Source organism: Prenolepis imparis, unplaced genomic scaffold (assembly GCF_030444845.1).
Source record: "Prenolepis imparis isolate NDT839.2.m4 unplaced genomic scaffold, iyPreImpa1.0 SCAF_1, whole genome shotgun sequence".
Lineage (NCBI taxonomy): Eukaryota > Metazoa > Arthropoda > Insecta > Hymenoptera > Formicidae > Prenolepis > Prenolepis imparis.
Window position 1 is genome coordinate 27,622,972 of NW_028141159.1, and position 22,502 is coordinate 27,645,473.

Below are 22,502 nucleotides of genomic sequence, written 5' to 3' on the forward strand. Positions count from 1 at the left end.
AGCGAAACGTGGGGGTGTATTGCCGATTCTACCAATGTTGGGCGCGCTCGGATCTCTGGTCGGTGGAGCGGCTGGTGTAGCAAAGATGGTGAACGACGGAAAAGCCACACAACGTCAGTTGCAAGAGATGCTACGTCACAATCGCGCCATGGAAGGTCACGGATTGTATCTCGCTCCATACAAACGCGGACGAGGAGTTTCAACGAGAAAAAAGGGGAAAAAAAAAACATCAAAGAGACGCTAAAAATGCCACAGGGCGTAACTACCAACATACAATTGCTACAACTGGCAAAACGTATGCACATTCCGTATTTTAGAGGTGTTTTCATGCGTGATTCATTACCGATCGGTGGTATATATCGAAACGAGAGCGGCATCGTAAATTTGGATAACGCTAAAGGATCGGGTACTCATTGGGTAGCGTATGCAAAGAGAGGGGATCGCGCTATATATTTTGACAGTTTCGGCAATCTTCGACCGCCGAATGAATTGGTGCGATATTTAAATGTGACAAAGATACAATACAATTACACACCTGTTCAAACTTACAATCAAAGCATCTGTGGACAATTGTGCTTACAGTTTCTCCGAGCGGTCGATGCATGTGAATTTAAAGACTGACATTGCGCTATTTAACTCAGTATTCGTTAAACAGTTTTGCCGATATGTCTATGACATTCACACTGACCGGGAAGAGTAGTGTTCTCGCGGCAAACTACTTTCCCGCCGTAGATTTGAGCGACGATGAATACGAGCTAGGTCTAGCGGATTTTGAGACTTATCACACGATATCGAACGTGAATTCCTCGAATAATAAATTTTACTTTGGCAAAGATGACGCGGAAATTACGATTCCCGAGGGATCGTACGAGCTGCAAGCGATACATGAGTTTTTGAAACATGCAATTTTACGAAAACGTCCGCGACATGCTGTTCATGACGATGATAAAAAACACGCTGACACCACGCATATTCGGACGAATGACGACGGTGACTTTGAAGATGGAGAATATCCGATAGTGCTCCGCGCTAATTATAATACGATGAGGAGCGAGATCAAATGCGCCTACAGAATGAATTTTAGCAAGCCTAACAACATTGGATCGCTGCTGGGATTCTCGAACCGTATACTGCAGCCGCGAAAATGGTATAAGTCGGACATGCCGATTAATATTATCAACGTGAACATTATCCGCGTAGAATGTAATGTGACCGCGGGCGCGTACAGCAACGGCAAACTCGTTCATACGATACATGAATTTTCACCGAGGGTACCACCAGGATATAAGATATCGGAAACTCCGGCGCACATCATTTACCTGCCGATCATCGTGCGGAGCATTACGGATTTAACGTTACGCGTTGTCGACCAGGACAGACGATTGCTCGATTTTCGAGGAGAAGAGATCACCATTAGATTGCACGTACGACGACGACAGCGATAACGTACGTGTGTGGCGTATGAGATGCTCGTGTTGAACGGATCGAAAGATACGAGAGATAACACAATCTTTACGGAGCCAGCGACAACAACAACAACGTCGACATTCACTAATATCCAATCATCCGGTTGCAGTAAGAAAAAGAAACTGAACGCATCAAACGTTGCGTTTTTACAATCTTTGGGATTCGCGGTGCGAAACATCTGAACAATGACCGACATCCTCAACATTGGAGACGAGCCAATCTTCGACGATCGCATCGTCAAGATCGAGACTCACACGTACAACCCGTTCGCTAACACAACATTCGGACACAGTGATGAGATAAGAATACCCATACAACAACAGGATCTGTATACGTTGCCGTATGAAAGTTTCCTATACATCGAGGGAGAACTAAAGATAAATAAACCAGCCGAAGGATCTGCTGTGATACTGGGAAATAATTGTGTCGCATTCATGTTCGATGAGATTCGATACGAACTCGATGGCGTGGAGATTGATCGCAATAGAAACGTGGGAATAACAAGTTTGCTCAAAAACTATGTAACGATATCATCCGATAGAAGCGTGATTATGAGAAACGCCGGCTGGACTGATCCGACTACTGCGAATGGAAACTTCAATTTTTGCGTACCGCTCTACATGTTATTGGGATTTTGCGAGGATTACAGACGAGTGGTGATGAACGCTCGTCATGAGTTAATCTTAATACGATCGCGCAACGACAACAATTGTCTGATTGGAGATTCGACGCTGGAGCTGTGATCAACATATTCAAGATACAATGGCGAATGCCGCATGTGTTGTTGAGCGAGATTAAGAAGCTGTCGATGCTGCGCGCTCTGGAAAGCGGACATTACCTCAGCATGGGTTTTCGCTCGTGGGATCTGTATGAGTATCCGCTATTGCAGCGTACAACCAAGCATTCATGGGCCATTAAGACAGCGACTCAGCTGGAGAAGCCACGATATGTTATCTTCGCTCTGCAGACAGGTCGGAAAAACATCATGTCTGAGGATATGAGTCGATTCGACGATTGCAAGATGACCAATGTGAAACTCTATCTGAACTCGGAATGTTATCCGTACGACGATATGAATCTGGATTTCGATAAAAACAGATGGTCGATTCTGTACGATACGTATGCGCGTTTCTGCAAGAACTATTATGGATACGAGTATCTCGAGCCGAGTCTCACCGTCTCAATGTTTCTACGTAACGGTCCGTTCGTGATCATCGATTGTTCTCGACAAAACGAATCGGTCAAGAGCGCAACCGTGGATGTGAGATTGGAATTCGAGTGTAAGGAGAATGTGCCGATGAATACCACTGCGTACTGTCTCATCATACATGATCGCGTGATCCAGTACAACCCGTTGACCAACGTTGTGCGCAAAATCACCTAAACACACCAACAATTTAGAGAGAGGGGGAAGCATAGCAGAATATAAATCAAAGTGTTATGAGATAGTTGCCATTCTTCTTTTTAACTGATACATCGAAGAGAGAGATCTCATCATGTCCGTACCAACGTTTGTGGATCTACAGGGGTTTATCCTCAATAAACAATTCATTGTAAAGGAAGCGGCAATCCTGAGAAGAGGATTTATTTTGTCACATTATTTTTTCGCATGTCCTGTACCATGGAGTGTACTCATAAAATCGGAGAGACACCAAGCCTCATGGTTGACTCGAAATCATCATGGATTGCAATGGGAAGATGGAAACGTTCCATACAGCATGGCTCAGCGTTTGATTACAACAGCTATCATTGGTGGACCACATGAAGAAGAAGAAGAATCCATTCTCGTATATGTAAAAGGACTTGAGAAGCGAGAATGGTTAGCCGATATATTGGATGATGCGGGAAACGGTTTCATTATTGAGACCTTGGATGCTGATTACGACGATATTGAGTCTCTAAATAATCTAGATGTTAAAAACACTATGCGATGTGGAAAACATGTTAAGAATTGCGCATTACAAAATGTATTCAAAATATTTAACTGGTGGTCGCAACGCCAGAAAGAATTGCAAGATTTGGAAAAATAAAATATTTAAACATTAATGTGTTTTATCTCTTATTCCCCTTCCCCAATCCTTTCCTCACGAATCGTTTCTAAGAATTCTTTTTATCCGAGTGCCGTTTCCCCTTCTCCTAAATTTCATAGCGCCAATAGTATTCTAGAATCTCCCGCCACATTTACCCCACTATTTTTAAAAATAAGCGTCATGTACAACACTCGATTAATTTCTTTATACGATCAGTGTCGCGTTAACCGTTCATACTGGTGGTCACTTTTAAAATCTGGAAATATGTACTACGCTGAAAGAAGCAGTGGCTCCGGCAGACCTGTGAATAATTACATCCCGAGTCGTGATGACACTCCATCGTTTGAGAATGAATGTGACGAGTAAGTTTAACTTCTTTCTATCTTTATATTTTTTTTTTTTTTTTTTTTTTTACAAATTGTATTATTTTCAAACTAATTTCATTTACAGCATTTCATTGGAGCGTCGTGCGGTTCGTATACTAGGCAGACGATACGCATTGACAGCTACGGAATTTAAATTCCTCGAAATTGGTATCAAAGTGGATCCACCGAGTTACGTGGAAATCGCCATAGGAGATCATCGAGGAAAGGAACTGATACTATCTCTCGAAGCGTGGAAAGGACTCTACGAGCAACGTCACAATATTCAGAATCTGCTTCGAAACGATTTTAAAGATGCCTACAGTTTTATAAGCGTTGGACCGTTAACAGTGCGAGTTCGTACGATTAACGACGCCAAGTTAATAAGTCTTGAATCTTCAAATGTATGCATGATGATGATCGAATCGACGTTACACCGTATGTTCGATCTCGATCCTTGCATTGATGTAACTTTTGACCGATTGGTTAAAATTACCAATACAGTCGATATCAAGTTTACGCAATTTTCAAATATCGCGTCCAATGTAACGAATCCTAAAGAAGTATCAAATGTAATACGCGCGAGCGACGCCTTCAACAAGCATCAGCTCATCGATTGCGAGCTGGCAGCTTTAGTTTTTAGTCCATAATATGTAAGAAAAAAAATATTTAAAAGAAGAATAAAGAGTTTTTAAATCTAAATTATGATGTAATTTCTTTGCATGCATTTCCATTCTCCATCTTTCTCCCACCCGTAACCAGTCCCAGCTCTCATACGTAGCTCGTTGCACGGCTTTGTGGGGGATGACGTCATGCGGGGAAGGGGGAACGTGACGCTAGAGACTGAGGGTGCCGGCACATGCAGCGTAACTTGCGTAAGCGTAACCTGCGTATTCTAGTAATTTTACACTTCGGCGTAAAATATTACTAGGATACGCAGACTACGCTGTTTTATTACGCCGATTCAAGAAACTGACGGAAGTGTATCGTGGTGCAGAGAGAGAGTGCATTTATTCCACTAACAGTACCTCGTCAGTGATTATTCGCACAAAAAATTTGCAAATAAAAATGAATGAGAATCAAATCAGGGTAAGTTAAAAAGTAGCTTTATAGTCTGATTATACTTTATGTTCTTATTATTACAAAATAAAATAATACAAAACAATTGATTTTAGGAAATTACATGTTAGCTGGCTAAAAAATAAGCCAGAACGGATGCAAAAGTTTATCGTAATAGAGGGAGAGCCATTAATTCGTAATAATCTCTTTGCAATATTAACGTTATATAATTTTAGATTATCCATAGACATACTTTTAATTATTAATTATTTTATTTTAGCTTTTGTAAAGCAATGCTTATGTCAGAATACAGAAGAAGTATGCATCATTGAAAATGAAAATCATAAAAAAATTTCTGTCATCTACCACATTGATAAACAAATATATCTGTGTCTAATTTTACAACAGTTTGATACAAAATATGCAGGGATACTTGTAAACCAGGCAAGTAATTTTGTTCGCTATAATGTATATATTTTAATATATATTTTAATACTAAAGAATATGTATGTACATTTTTTACAGATATCTGACTTATTATTAAACACAGAGAGCACAATTTCAATAGTGTGCCGTCATGTATCACAGTTTCAGAGTACAAATATTCCAGAAATACCATCATTTTTAAGAATATTGACTACCAAAAATGCAAATGTTTCCAAGTATAAAATTGAACGATTAGAACAACCAAATATTGTATTTGGAGTTGGCGCAGGAGGTTGGTATTTATGTTAATACTTAAAATATTTCATGAGAATTAATGAAACTTATCTATTTGTTTCAGTTTTGTCTTATGCTGAACTTACAGGCATATCAGCCAAATTATACATGTTATATATTGACAATTTTGTACTGGATTCCGTGTATCGTGGTGCAGAGAGAGTGCATTATTCCACTAACCTCGTCAGTGATTATTCGCACAAAAAATTTGCAAATAAAAATGAATAAGAATCAAATCAGGGTAAGTTAAAAAGTAGCTTTATATCAAATTTATTTTATAATACATAGTTGTAATGATTCTGTTATATCTGATGTACTGCTCAAGAAATGTTGATGCAAAATTGTAAGGTTAAATAATTGTATATCTATATACATAATTGCTTGAACTTTTTACATGTAAAATCTTTGTTTTCTCTTTCTCCATTTCCTTCACTAGGTTGTCACTGGCGCCTTGTAATAATCTTTGTCTTTCTCTGAATATAGGACGCACCCACATACGACGAACTTCTTTCTTTTCAGATAGTATTTTCCAGATTGCAAACAGTTTTAATAAGTAATTTTTTCTAATTTTCCACTGTTGAACTGTTTGCTTCTTCTTCCATCTCTGCCACCGTTTCCAAATAATAAGTAATAATAAATCAGAATTTATGTATTCTGATCCCACAATCACCTATTAATATAAAAGATTCGTATTAGAATTTTAACTTTATATATTATTAATTATAACGTAATTAATATAAATATAAATTAGTTTTACCTTTTGTAATGACGAGTCTACCATGGTATCACCGATAATCTTTTTACATAGCCTCAAAAACACACGAGGTGTACTAAGTGCAGATATACTACAAATATTACGCTTCACACATGTCCGGGCTTCACATGACGCGTACCTTTTCAGATGCGTAAGTTACGAAACCAATCACAAATTTGTTTTGCATTTCTGTTAGAATGTCTAACAGAAACTCTAATCTGTGATTGGTTAAATTAGTTACGCTTTTTTCACATTTACGTAAAATACGCCCTATGTGAATCTCGAGCCCAAAATGGCGTAACTTCTGTTAAAATTACTAGAATACGCAGGTTACGCTTACGCAAGTTACGCTGCATGTGCCGGCACCCTGAGAGGCTAGGGATCGCGAGACTAGGGACTGAGAGGCTAGGGATCGCGAGGCTAGGGACCGAGAGGCTAGGGACTGCGAGAGAGGTAGCGCTTAGGAGAGAAAGAGAGAGCGCGAGGTGAAACGCGAGAGAAAGAGAGGGTGTGAGGCGAACGTGAAGGAGAGAGATGTTGCGGCGAGGAGAGAGAGAGAGAGAGAGAGAGATGACGCGAGGTTAGGGACTGCTAGAGATAGCGCTTAGGAGAGAAAGAGAGAGCGCGAGGTGAACGCGAGAGAGAATTTTTAATAATATTTTAATAATATTAATATATAATTATTTTATAATAATATTAATATATAATTATTTTATAATAATATTAATATATAATTCTTTTATAATAATATTCTTAATATAGATGGAAAGAGGAATTATTCTAAAATAAACTATATATTTTTTAATATTTAAAATAATTTTTATTCTTAAAATGAGTATGCGTAATATTTATAATTTTGTGTGTGTGTGTGTGTGTGTGTGTGTGTGTGTGTGTGTGTGTGTGTGTGTGTGTGTGTGTGTGTGTGCGCGCGCGCGCGCGCGCGCGCGTATGAATGTGAATTTAAAATTTAAAATATAAGAATATATAAGAATATAATAATATAATATGAATATAAAGATAAGAATATAAACACTAAGAATATAAAGATAAGAATATAAAGATAAGAATATAAAGATAAGAATATAAATATTATAATATATAAAAATTTTTAATGCGTCGGCGGCAAGCGGAGGAGCAGCGGCTGGGCAGTGGTGGCGGCAACGGTGGTGAGGTGGTCGGGCGGCTGTGCCGACGATGGTGGGGGTGGCAAGACGACGGCCGTGGGACTACTGCGAGGGGTCTCTTCTGTGACAGAAAAAAATTTTTATTAATTATTTTAACAATTTTTAAATTAAAAAGAAATACTTACAACACACTCTCAATCTTCGTCCCTCACATCCGACTCATCGATTTCTAAGTCTGAGTTCAGAATATTATGTTCTGGCGACTCCTCCGATTCGGATGGCAACACATCTGAGTTGGATGGTAATAGCAATAATGGCCATGGTGGCAATGTCATATTCATTGGGTTCCTACTAACTTTCGGTTTTCCACTTAAAAAATGGAATACCTTTTCATATCGACGCTGAAAACACGCGATTCGGTTGTGTTTAGATGATGTGACGCAGTGACATACGGTAGTTCCCAATAATTGCCTTTCATGAGATTGCAGAAAATGGGTCACATCTCTTGCTTGAGGTTTTTGCACATCAAGTTCGCGATTTCTTAAATAATGCACAATCGAAGTCACTGGAATGTTCTTCAATCTTTCCTGAGACGCCATCTTCACTTTCAGAATTCTCACTTTAAGTGTCCCAGCACAATCTCTCAAAGTTTATTGTGTGCAAATAGGGCACATATTGCATGGAATTATTATATACAATGGATTTCTACAATTGCAGCACGATCGACTCTCCACTGCGTCGTGTAATTGAATCACATGCTTCCGAACAGCATACATGTGCCCGAAGTCTTGAATAGAGATCATACATGTAGTACATAGAGCTTGATCAGTACCCGTCGAATAATAAAAGTATATTGTACAAACTTTTGTACGTCCGTTTAGCGCAAGGATTTGTGAATTGTCCACTACCTTGTCGTCAATATCCGTAAGATCCTCATTGCAATCACTAATATAATTACTGTCATCCGACAGCGCGTGATCTTCGTCAGACGACTCGTCAGACGACTCGTCTAATATCGCTTCGAAATTATTATCATTTTCCATTTCTTTTTAACTCACTACACTGTACCACTGACACTTCGCATAGGACACTTTAACTCGTCGAATGCTAAAGACTTTTTGACGCGGAGACAGACTCTCTCCATAAGTTTCAACCCCCATCCCTCTCAAAATTATCGCAATTCTTCCTTAAAAGATATTTAGGAAGATGTTTCGCTCTCGTTTACGACCGATTTTCTGCGAGGGTACAAAGCAGCCGAACGTTGGCACCGATACGTTGCATTCTTCCTTAAAAAATATTAAGAAAAATGTTTCGCTCTCGTTTTTATGGGAGATTTTCCGCGAGGGTACAAGCTGCCGAACGTCAACGCAAATAGGTAGAGGCCTATTAAATCAAGTTTGACATGTTCGTCGCAGCGTCGGCTTAAAATCTTCATTCCTTTCCTAATGATAAAATGTCTATAAAATGAAAAACATAGTTTTAATGGATTCTAGAACGCTCCGTTGACGAGCAGCCGGACATCGGCGCTTCTGTAATAAAATTATATTAACGAGGGTACAAAATTGTTAATCATCGGCGCTTGTTCTATACCTTTTTGGGGAAAATGTCTAAGAACCCTCATAAAAAAGTCGTAAAGATACCATCTACAAATATTGCACTCAGAAAACTCCCCCTCTTTTGTCGAAACATCCCCCTCCACCCGCGTGACGTCAGCCCCCGCGCCTACGAGATACCCCCGCCCCGCGTGACGTCATACCCCTCGCCGCGGAGAACCCCCCGCGCCCCGCACCCCCCTCAGAGGACCTGAGTTAGAACTCTCATAGTATTACTACTAGCATTATTATATTTTATTATAAAACAATTTTTTAAACTAATTTTATATTGTTTGCACTTTCAATACAAAAATTGCTAAAAAATATTTAAAATTTCTTTTGTCAGTTATAAAATTAGTAAAAAAAATAATGAAATAATCACAACACCATTAGTAAAATTTAAATAAAAATAAATCAATTTGAAATAATATAATAATTTCAAGTACAACAATAATTAAAAGAAAAAATCGATTTTAAAAATTTTTTATATACACACTTTATTATACTAATAATATATATTTATGATAAAAGTTTTTTATGTATCATATATTTTTTTCAGATGTAAATGAAAACAACAATTCTTTATCCTTATCAAATACTAATTTAGATTCGCAACCATTGGATTACGGTGATTATTTCTCAGAAAATGAAGAAATTTTGCGAGCTTAATAATTAATTGCTATTAATAATATGTATATAATTTATATTTAAAACTAAAATTTAATATTTTAAAATATATTAATTAAAATTGATATTTTTTATATATTACAGACAAACAAACGGAAATATCTCCAAAATCATCAAGTGCAGAAAGAAAAAAATTATTTCCTACAATAAAACATAGTATGTAATAATATCTTAATTTTAATTTTAAATTTTTGTTATGTCTTTAACATATTTTTTTAGTTGATTATAATCCTGGATACAATTTAAAAATAAGGAAAAAAAGTGAAGAAAACTCTCCTAAACGTAAAATGAAAAGAAATCTTGTTTGTATGTCATTTCCATATGTTTCCTAAATGATCTGATATTTTTATTATTTTTATAAAACAACTAATACTTTTCTTTTCTTGAAATAGTAAGAAATAATTCTGAATTAGAACTGGAAAAAGTTAAAAAACGGCAAAAAATTGAAACTGTTATTAAAGAAAATATAACTTCAAGCAAAGGTATATGTATATATGTATACAGTAACAAATTTTGTGAATTTATCTTTCTAATCTAATAATTAATAATTCTAATTTTTTTATAGAAAAAACTTTTACAGTGGATTACTTAAAATCGAAGATATGTACTTTGAATCGGAAATTAGATAACATTTTAGCCTTATTAAACGATGACCAAAACTTGACAGCGCCAAATATGTCATTTGATTTATTGCCAGATTTTCCATTGGATGATATAGACAATTTTAAGCGTTTTTGTAATGAATTACAAAATAATGATGAACTCCGAAAACAATTTGTAAGTTATAAATTATTTTACGAAATAAATTAATATTGAAAATAATGTATTTTATATTCCTACAGCAAAAGAAAATTCGAACTATTGGTGGGCAAAATGCAGAAAAACATTTAATCAATAGTTTAGTAATAACTCTCACAAATAAACTCGCCAAAGGATTAACTTGGGATGGTCAACGTCAAACCGAAGGGATAAAGAACACAATATTTTCTGATATTATTATTGGTAATTTTTAAATTATTTTAATTAAATATATTTTTATATTATTTTAATTAAATATATATATATTAAATATATTAAATTTTTTAAATTTAAATACATAATTTTTATAATTTTAAACTTTTTTCAGGAACAATTTTAAATATACATAATTCCTCGACATATAGTGAATTAAGTAGTAAATTTTCGGCATGGTTAAGAAGAAATGGAGACAGATTTCGTTATCACTTAAAACTGGGACACGAAACATGATTATTTCACATTTTATATTTAATATCCTAATATTTTAATCTTTCCCATCTTAATATCCTAATTTTTAATCTTATATTATCCTTACTATTATCTTATATGGACGCAGTTATGCTATACGAAACCAATCATAAATTTTTTCGATTTCAAGATTTTTATTACAAATTGTGCCTGAATGTATCAGGCACAATTTGCAATAGAAATCTCGAAATAAAAAAAATTGGTAGTTGGTTCCATATTTCATAACTGCGTCCATATAATCCTAATATTTAATCTTTTATTGTATTACTCATCTATTATGCCATACCTTATATTTTATTTTATTAAGCTATTTTATTTTGCAATAATAAAAATGTATATCAAAATATAAAAGATAATTTTAAAAAATTAAAAATTTGTTATATAATAAAGAATAATAATGTTATGTAATAGAAAATATAATAAACATGTTTCTTTTTAAATTGTTGTTTTATATAAAAAAATTCATCTTCCAATTTTTAATTAAAATAATTTTTTTTATAAAATAAAGTTAACGAAAACATATCCAAGATATAGTTTTAAAAGACGACTATACCCAGATAGCACATGATATTCTCCGTATATTCTGAATTCATACGGAATCTCCCATACATGTACGTAACATTATGAGAATATACTGATGATATCGTAAGCAGTATATAATGGGCTAAGAATATTTTGTATATTCTGAGGATATTCTGAGGATATCGCACACAGAATATCACATTTTGCATTCATATCGTAGATTCTGCATATATTTTGGAATTCATCCCGAATATCCCGTATATAGACGTAATATTCTGAGGATATTCTGAGGATATCGCACACAGAATATCACATTTTGCATTCATATCGTAGATTCTGCATATATTTTTGGAATTCATCCCGAATATCCCGTATATAGACATAATATTCTGGGGATATTCTGAGGATATCGCACACGAATTATGTGAATTACGTCCAAAATAATAATGTAAATATATATATACGTCGTAAATCACGTTTAATATTTTGTAGAAATGTGAATTGTGTAATAAATAAGTATGCTGGTGCTTTGTTAGTGAAAAACAACACCAACACGCAATTCAGCAGAACAAACCGCTTTATAGCAATCGAATGTGATTGGCTCTTACTTTTAGAACCAACAAATCAGTGTCGAGATTCAGCGGAAAATCTAGGGTGCTTTCCAATAAGGACACAGTGTGACACAGAGTATCATTCTATCTTCTTTCAATACCAGTGAACAACAAAGATAGAATGATACTCTATGTCACACTGTGTCCTTATTGGAAAGCACCCCTAATAACGCTGCCCAACTGTTGAGTCTGCTGAATGCGGACTCTCTGCCATGCTGCCGCGCCGCGCGCAGGCGCGTGGCCGCAACGAGGCGCGTGGCCGCAACGAGGCACATCGCGCGACGAGTTTTTGTTTCTATTCAATTGTCTTGCCTTTAGCTGTGCGTTTATCAACCAGCCAAAAAGATATAAGAAGAAGCTGTGCGCTTAAGACAAAAAAGAATTAACGTGGAAAGGAAACGTAGAAAGGAGGATCATCATTTATATTCATTGCACTGATTTTGAGGCAATCGAAATAGTAGAGAATATATATTGCAGGTAACAAAAAAGTCGTAATTTTGATAGTTTTTAAGCACTGTTTTACCTTTTACTGTTTTATTTTGTTTTTTAATGAGCGAAGATTCACTCGGACATAAATTTTACAAGTAGTGGCGAGGGCTCGTGAAAAAGGAAACAATATATATCAGAGTTATATCAGAGTTGATATTTTATTTGCGACGCTGATCGATATTTTTGAACGTCACACAGAAAAAATAATTCCTCTATTTGCGCATAACCTCGAATCTTGCATCCACGTTCCCACATGGTGATTTTGCTCCGCCTGGCACTTTTTCCTGTTTTTTACAAGCCAATACAAACGCCAACAATAAATTTCTTTCGCACACGTTGGAATGTGAGTGTAAAATTCGAGGTTATGCGCAAATAGAGGAATTGTTATTTTCTCTATGTGACGCTGGTTCAAAAGTATCGATCAGCGTCGCAGATAAAATATCAACTCTGATATAACTCTGATATATATTGTTTCCTTTTTCACGAGCCCTCGCCACTACTTGTAAAATTTATGTCCGAGTGGATCTTCGCTCATTGACTTTCTCTCATGTTTCACTAATATCATTCACGCAATCTCGCTCCTCGGATGATTCAACCGTAACGTCGTTTTCATGATCTATTAGATGCTGATCGTTGGAAAGAATTGTGTCACAAATTGCAAAGTATCTTTGAAGAATTTTCACGGTCGCGATAGATGAGTCCTCTTTCCATCAATTGCATTAAAAATAACGCTGAATCCTCTTTACCATATCCTGACAGAGACCACTTAATTGTTATCCTTGAAAAATGATAACACATGAAACGTATGCGCTGAAGTCTTTAAAAGGATGATTCACTTCTTGCTAACAGCATTCAAGCAAAAGCAGCAATGCAGAAAGTGTTTCTTATTCTTTGCGTGAATTAGAAGTGCAAAATAGACTGTCTCAAATAGATATATTATAAACAATACGAGATAATAAATCGGGAAGAACACAGTGAGAAAAATAATTTTCGCATTTTTTTCTTATAATATATAGTTTCCTCTTTGTTTTTTAAATGGCTTAGGACATACATACACACTTGTGTATATTTAACTATAAAAACTTACTTTTAAAAAAAAGATAAAAAAAGGCGCCTAGTATGGGCACACCAGTAGTGAAAAATTACCCATTGCAAACCCATGTGTAGAATCGTATGAAAAATTACTCATTGCAAACCCATGTAGAATTGTAGTATAAAAAATTACCTATTGCAAACCCATGTAGAATCATATGAAAAATTATCCATTGCAAACCCATGTAGATCGTACTACAAAAGTAATGATATAAAAAAAATTGCGCGCCAAGTGAAAGTAGAAACTTTTGTAGCAGTGGAAAATTTAAGTTGCAAACCTATAGAGTCGTATAATGAACCAGTGAAAAATTTAAGTTGCAAACCCATGTAGAATAGTATAAAAATTAAAAAATTATTAAAATTAATACAAATAGAAAAAAATTAAAAAATTTTAATTAAAAAAACTAGACACTACTAAATTTCAAAATTAATTTTAGCATATTGTTTAATTTAGCAGTGCCTAGTTTTTTTAATTAAAATTTTTTAATTTTTTTTTATTTGTATTAATTTTAATAATTTTTTAATTTTTATACTATTCTACATGGGTTTGCAACTTAAATTTTTCACTGGTTCATTATACGACTCTATAGGTTTGCAACTTAAATTTTCCACTGATACAAAAGTTTCTACTTTCACTTGGCGCGCAATTTTTTTTATATCGGTTTTTTTCACTCATTTTAGCGGTTGATTGATTGAGGTTATGGATTGATGACTATGGACATGTATTTTATTTTAAATTTTGCTCGAGATATTTTTTTTAATTTTGATAGCGATGATGAAAACGAAACTTTAAATATTCCTAAAGTTGAACAATATGCAGAAGAAATTGTACCTCGCTTCTCCGATAAAACATTCAAAATGCATTTTCGAATAATGCCGAATACTTTTGAAGTATTACTAATAAAAATGTGTAGCATCCAAAATGATAATATTCATGTTGGAAATAAACCGCTCCCAATGGAAAAACAATTAATGATTACACTTTGGTGGTTGTCAAATATTGAATCTTTCCGGTAAGTATTCGTAAAGTGCCATAACAATGATAAAAAATATGTATTATCTTACAATTATACACATGCAATTGAGAGAAATTTTATATACTTTTTATTTTTTAGATTAGTGGCCGATCGTTTTGGTATTAGCAAAAGCACTTGTTGGGATGTATTGTATAGAACTTGTAAAATTCTGTTGAAAGTTAATATGAGATATAAAATTATATCATGGCCAAATAGAGAACGTGCCTTAAGAATAATGAGAGAATTCGAAGAAATTAATGGATTTCCTAGTAAGTAAATCCAAAATTTTTTATTATAATTCTCTAAGTTTTCATTAATCTTATTTTAGGAATTATTGGCGCCATTGATGGATCACATATTCGTCACATATTAAAACCGAAAAATTATCCAAATTCTTACTGCAACAGAAAAAATTATCATTCTGTTCTTCTACAAGGTGTATGTGATAGTAAAAAATTGTTTCTAGATGTTTACGCAGGAGAACCAGGATCTATTCACGACATGAGATTATTTAGAAAATCCGATTTATATGCAAATATAAAGAATTTATTAATTGATTTTTATGAAAATAGCCATATAATAGGAGATCTAGCCTATAAGTTATCGACATATCTTTTAGTTGGTTTTAAAAATATTGGGAGATTAAATAATAGAGAAAAAAATTTTAATTACAAGCTATCACAGTGCCGTGTAGTAATAGAGAATGCATTCGGTTTACTTAAAGGTCGGTTCAGAAGATTAAAATATTTAGAAACGGTTAGGGTTAGGTTAGGTTTGATTTAATTTCTTTATTAATTGTTTCTGCATGTATTTTGCATAATATATGTATTTTAAATGAAGATTTACCTGAAGAACTTGTAGATGAGATAGAATGGAAGGGCATAAGAGCACAAGATAATTTTATTGCAAACATTAATGAAGAACAAGAAAATAATGTAGCTATGTTGAAACGAATTGAAATTATGAACATTCTTCCCATGTAAAACTATATGTAGCATTTAAAATTAGTTAAATATTAATAAGAATTTTAGTTATAAGCAAAATTGAAAATATTAATTATAAACAAAAATACAAATGTAAATGTATTGATATAAATGTAATATTATTAAATCTTGAAAACTAAAAACACAAGGAACTTACGAGATAAAGTATGTAAGTCGAGATACACGATGTGATATATTAAACTAAAGTGAGCGTTCAGTTGTGATTATTAATTGATTAGTTTTATATGTTAAGTGTAAGAGAATGTAACTAAACTTACAAGTTGTATATGATAAAAAACTACACACACATTAAATATAAATATATTTTATTATAGACTCAATATTAGTACAAATGTAATATTTATAAAATGTAACTTTTTAATGATTAAATTTTTTATTAAAAACAACTTATTTTAATTTATTAGAAGACTTAGCATCTTTTCCTTTTGAATATCTCTTTGATACTCTTAAATTTTAGCATTTAATAAAATAAGAAATAGTACACAAATTGACTCATATATGCCTTAATCTTTTTATTAAAAATTACATGTGTAAACTAACAAGTTTGTTTTTTTTTTGCAATCTTTTTGCACACAAGTAATTCAGTTTTGATATAAATAGAAATATTATTTGACTTTACTTATATAAATCACAGAATATAAGTTTCAATGAAACAACGTCTATACTAATGTTACTGATCTATTACTATATTGAGACCTAAGACTAATAATACTTTGCTTAGAATTACTTATTGTAGTTATATCACATTTAACTATGTTACTCGTAACATTAAACTATTTTTCACGAAAAAAAAACTATATTAACATGTTTTTAACTTAAAATAAATTATAAAAGAAATTCAACAATCGATTGACTTTCAATTTTAAATCGATTAAAAGAAAAATAAAAGAAAAAGAAAAATCTCATTTTTAAGTAATAAGTATACTTTTAACCGTACTTTGAGTAGACTATGTGGTTTCAATATCTTTGGTGCGATTGAAAACATGACAAATTTTAACTATCGTCTTTCTCCAGTTTCTTTGTCAATAATTGAATATAATCATTAAAAGATTGTAAAAATGTATCTTATTGCCTTTGCATTTTTTCTTGGTGTCTTCTTTCTACAGGATTAATTGTTTTTCGTTTTCTAGAAAAAGAGGATTTTAATGCATCCGTTTCGACAACAGAATTTCGCTCGTCCATACTATCTTCCTTTGTACTTTCTTCAGCGCTACTCAATTCTTCGTTAATTTGTAAGCCTTTGCTACTACTGCAAGTAGCTACCGGTGTAATTTCTGCTTTATCATGAAGTATTTTATTCATGACTTCAAAGTATTCCCATCTCTTTCGAGTCTTGCCTGATTTTCGAGTCTTGCCTGATTTTCGAGTTGTGTTCTTTAATATCTTTGTACATCTTTAATAGGCCTTTCCATTTTGTGTCGCACTGTTGCCATGTTATCGAAAAGCCAAATTTATCTTGTAGTATTTTAGAAATTTTTATCCAGACATACTTTTTTATTGAATTTTGAAATTCTTTTTGATATTCTTCGACTAAAGCTATTAATCCCAAAGTTAATTCATTTGTCCACACTTTAGTTTTTTCTTCATTGTAATTTCACAGGTCTGGTCAGTGCTCTGTCGTTCATTTGCTTTCTTTTTTTCTGTCTGTACGACAATAGGTTCATAAAAATCATCTATAAAAACAATATATTTTTAAACATTACAAATTATATACCAAAATTATATAATAATTATATGATAATTATACTTATTGAATTATATAACAAGTTTTAAACAAGTTTGTATAACAGTTATAAAAAATAAAATTATATAACAAAGTTACAAAAAAATTTATCAAATTTTTAAGTTTTAAGTAATTTAAATTATAATAAAATATAAAAACACAATTATACCAAAAAGCTTGTTAAAGATGTACAAAAATATTAAAGAACTCGAGATCAAGAAAAGTTGAACAAAATAGGAATATTCTAAAGTTTTATGAACAAAATACTTAATAATCAATCAGAAATTATAGCTATAGTTATTTGCAATAGTAACAAGCCTAATAATTAACAAAAAATTTACCTTTTTTATTGTATAAATATTGTTGACCGTCAATAGCCAATAATTCGAATATTCCAGCATCATTTTCAGGATAACAAATATTTGAAGACATTGCTGATCAATAAAAAGAATAGTCAATAGTGTATTCTTGTACAGTTTTAACCAAACAAATGTTGTGCAGCTTGATGTAACAAAAAAACATTGCACAATGGCTGCAATGGCATCGTCTCGATACCTAACCAATATCTAACCATCCAAGTCAATTTTCGCGCGCAAACAACCGTCTCCTCTACGAGCTCGGTCTTCGAATCCAGAGCAAATCGAGGAGCTCGATTCGCTCCGAAACTGCTAATACCGAACGCAGATAAGATGACACTGTGCAAACAAATATGCATTGCCGAACGATTTGCGAGGTAAAGGAGCACTCCGACGCATCAGATTTGCATTGCCGAACGCAGTAAATCTCAATCAACTTCTATAACCTTATACCAGCACGATACAAGTATATGTATGCCTTTACCACAGTATATACAGTAGCGCAACTCTCTCAATTTCTTGATACATAAAATGGAGTACGCATGCGCGAAATCAGCGAGTATATTCAGTACCGCCATCTGAACTTTTCTCTCACTCTTTCTTTTGGTTTTCTCTCTCTGATTCATACTGAGGGATCGAGTAGCTGAGGTATGGTTAGGTGAGAGATTTGAAAGAGAAAAAATAATGATAAATAATTTGCGATATAAGTACATATGTATAATTTATTGTACATTATAGTACATTATAATTTCTTAAGATAAAATAAAACATAAATTATAATTACGCACTTTATAATTTTGCTATAAAATATTTGTTATAAAATATATATATAATATAGAATTATTTATTAATAAATATATTTAATAAATATCTTGGTTTTTTATTCATTTATTTGCTTTAATATATGGATTTTAATTAAACGCATATATTATCATATGTTATAAAAATTTTTTAAATATTTCTTTTAATTTTAAGTTTTTAATTGTGTTAAATATATATGTGTGCACATTAATATGTAAATATATGAATATTTGATGTGATTCTTTTGTTATCTGTTATGTCAAGTATAAATTATTTTATTTTATTTATTTTAATATTTAAATTATGTTATATAATATTTTATATTTTTTTATGTATTTATTTGTCTTATATATATTAGACATTATATTATTAACAATGTGTGATCTCTTATATACATAATTTTTATTAAAATTAATTTATTTTACATGTAGTAATGTGCTAAAAAGAGAGCGAAAATAAAGAGAAAATGAGATAAAAGTTTAGATGGCAGTACTGATTATACTCGCTGATTTCACGCATGCGCGTTCCATTTTATGTTACACAAACATCAAAGGTGCCGACAGAGAGTTGCGCTACTGTATATACTGTGCCTTTACTGTATCAACTCTTGTTTTTTCTACGTAACCATGTCATCACAGCTTCAATCATCCCCTCATCATTTTCCCAATCTTGTTTCGCAGAGATCTTTAAATTATATGTTTAACACAGTTTAGCGATAGCTTCCAATATTTAACTTTTTGAACCACTTAATTAAATGCATTTCGCGAAATACGGTTTGGAAGATGAAGAGAGCGTAATTCAAATGTGAAAACATGGTTACGTGGAAAGGACAAAAGTTGGTACAGTAAAGGCAAGTAAATACATATAATGTATCGTACTGGCATAAAGCAATAGAAGTTGATTGAGATTACCATGTATATTGTGGATAAATTGTTGAATAAATATTCTGAAAAAATAATGTAGGGCATTACTTTTTGAGCAACTCTAGTACTATTTCAAAAGATTACAATGTCCTCATTCTGTATCTGTAATGTAAAACATATTTAAATCATATTTTATATTAACATAATTATATACTTATGAAAGAAATAGTAGCATAGGATGGCAACGTAACAAGAAAGTAGTTATTATTGTGAAAGAAATATAGAACATCACATATAAGTAGTATTGCATATCACATATATGTAGTATACATTGCAAAATGTAGATCCTTCTATTTCTTTCTTGAATACATATTTATATAATGATATTTGCAACTACTTTCTTGTTACGTTACCATTTTACTATTTCTTTCATAATAATAACTACTTTCATGCTACGCTACCATCCTACTATTTCTTTCATAAGTATAATTATTAATATAAAATAAGGAAGTGAATAATAAAAGCTAATAATAATAAATAACGTAAAGATGTATTTTTGATAGCTCATAGCACTCATAATAGTACTATGATTATCTATACATTATTTATTATTATTAGCTTTTATTCGCTTCTTAATTTAACATCAATAATTATGTACTTATAAAAGAAATAGTAGGATGGTAGCGTAGCATGAAAGTAGTTATTATTATGAAAGAAATAGTAAAATAAAATGGTAACGATACATGTGATATGCAATATACTACATACATGTGATATGCAATACTACTTATATGTGATATACTATATTTTTTTCATAATAATATAATAATAACTATTTTCTTGTTACGTAACCATCCTATTATTTTTTCATAAGAATATAATTGTTAATATTGTTATAAGAAATATAAAATAAAATAATTACTTGATTCTTATAAATCTCATCTTCTTCTTCTATCGATTATGACCCTCTGGCTGGACTTCTCTTATAATAAATAAAAACGAGCTAACCGCACACTTAACCTATGTCACATGTCACATATCACATACACGTTATATATATATCCCGGAACATTTAACCTATAAGCACACATCTGTCTGTGGTAAAGCCTTGGGCACACTTTTCCATAACGCATAACGCATAACGCATAGCACATAGCATAACATGCAGCAACGCACACAATCATAAAGAACCATAAGAATTTTTATATTCAAGATAGCGTAGTTCGTTTTCTAACCTTAAAATGTGCCCTTCTAGATACAACTCCATAAATATGGACAAAGAACATCTAATTATTTATTTGTTGGTTTTACAATTGTGCCTATTGGCATTAAAAAAAAGGAAACGAAGTATAAGATGGAAAAATCGAAGATGGTGGGTGAGACCCATTAATATTGTACGTCCCATGTATGGAGATTATGAACATCTCTTTCAAGAAATGAAGCGTTATGATCCAGATATATTTTTCCAATATACAAGGATGAGAGAAGAAACTTTTAGGCTTCTGTTACAATTAGTAAGACCATTTATAACCAAATCAAACCATCGAGCATTTAAGCCAGAGCAGCGATTGATCTTAACTCTAAGGTAGTTACTTATTTTGTTATAAATTATTTAATTGAAGAATAAAACTATGTGTAAAAGATAATATTGGGTGCTTTCCATTTAGCAACACAAGTCGACACAAGCGTTATTCTATCTCTGTTTTACATTCTAAAAGAATAAAGATAGAATGATGCTTTTGTTGACTTGTGTTGTTAAATGAAAAGCACCAATTTTTCAAAATGTTTTTTATGTCAGTATTGTTTCTTATCAATATTCCTATTAATTATTTTGTGCAGGTTTTTAGCAAGCGGAGATCAAATATTGTCTATTGCATTAGCGTTTAGATGTGGGGAGTCAACAGTTCGGAAAATTATTCATGAAACCTGTCAAGTTCTAGCTCAGGTATTGCAGCCGATTTATCTTCGTTCGCCAACAGAAGAAGAATGGAAAAATATTTGTACTGGTTATCTGGAAAGCTGGAATTTCCCCAATTGCGCTGGCTCTTTTGATGGAAAACATGTAGAAATACAAGCTCCACCAAATTCCGGGAGCTTATTCTTCAATTATAAAAAGACATTTAGCATTGTGCTAATGGCTGCTTGTGATTATAAATATATGTTCACTCTAATTGACATAGGCTCATATGGCGGCAATAGTGATGGAGGTATTTTTAGACTCTTCAGACATTTATTCGGCATTGGAAAGCGAAACACTAAATCTTCCTAAAGGGACTGCAAATCTTCCCGGAAGCAACATTACATTGCCTTGTTTTTTTCTTGGAGATAGTGGTTTTGCAATTAGTGCTTTTATGATGCGACCTTACTCCGGAAAAATACTGGATGAAAAAAAGAAAATATTTAATTATAGGTAAGCAATTTGCGCAATTATTATTTTTATTATACAAAATGTTGCATTATTAAAATATATCTTAATCTTATAATGCACTTTATTGATTTTTAGATTATCTAGAGCAAGGCGTACAATAGAAAACACCTTCGGTATTTTATCTTCACGATGGAGAATTTATCGAAAGCCCATTAATATGCATCCAAAATATATAGACATGGTTGTCATGGCGACTATATGTCTGCATAATTTTATAAAATCTGAAGAAAATCTTATGGAAGAGAAGGACAGAATATACTGTCCTCAAAGTTTTATAGATTCAGAGGGTTCTGACGGTAATATCATCCCCGGGGAGTGGCGACGATATACTGAAAACACACTGAGAGATATATCTCCCACTTCAAAGCATCATGCAACTACAATTGCATATAAACAGCGAGATAAATTGGCTGATTATTTTCTGACACCAGCCGGTCAAGTTCCGTGGCAGTATGATTACGTGAGAAGAGGACAACATCGTGATAATGCATAGTAAAATACTATTAAAAATTAAAATTATATCATTATGTAAAAAC

General features: G+C 32.8%; 1 protein-coding gene and 3 long non-coding RNA genes across 6 annotated transcripts; 2 read left to right on the plus strand and 2 right to left on the minus strand.

Annotated features, from left to right (window-relative positions):
* Positions 1-4,720: 4,720 nt before the first annotated feature.
* On the plus strand, positions 4,721-6,455 carry LOC145938034 (uncharacterized). The gene is made up of 5 exons (XM_083041362.1): positions 4,721-4,948; positions 5,035-5,114; positions 5,199-5,362; positions 5,444-5,636; positions 5,703-6,455. The coding sequence occupies exons 1-5, from the start codon at positions 4,932-4,934 to the stop codon at positions 5,864-5,866; spliced, it is 618 nt and encodes a 205-aa protein (XP_082897488.1). The 5' UTR covers positions 4,721-4,931; the 3' UTR covers positions 5,867-6,455.
* Positions 5,665-6,758, minus strand: LOC145938044 (uncharacterized). The gene is made up of 2 exons (XR_014425672.1): positions 6,396-6,758; positions 5,665-6,308 (listed from the first exon to the last, which is right to left on the minus strand). It is a non-coding gene; the product is annotated as an uncharacterized LOC145938044 (long non-coding RNA).
* A 5,703-nt stretch (positions 6,759-12,461) lies between these two features.
* On the plus strand, positions 12,462-16,083 carry LOC145942147 (uncharacterized). Of its 3 annotated transcripts, none has more exons than XR_014426314.1 (4): positions 12,462-12,671; positions 14,457-14,788; positions 14,891-15,064; positions 15,120-16,083. It is a non-coding gene; the product is annotated as an uncharacterized LOC145942147 (long non-coding RNA). The 3 variants fall into 3 exon arrangements; XR_014426312.1 differs by having other exon boundaries at positions 14,891-15,060; XR_014426313.1 differs by having other exon boundaries at positions 14,546-14,788; positions 14,891-15,060.
* Positions 16,084-16,733: 650 nt separating this feature from the next.
* Positions 16,734-17,960, minus strand: LOC145942155 (uncharacterized). Its single transcript, XR_014426315.1, has 2 exons — positions 17,860-17,960; positions 16,734-17,468 (listed from the first exon to the last, which is right to left on the minus strand). It is a non-coding gene; the product is annotated as an uncharacterized LOC145942155 (long non-coding RNA).
* Between the last annotated feature and the right edge of the window lie 4,542 nt (positions 17,961-22,502).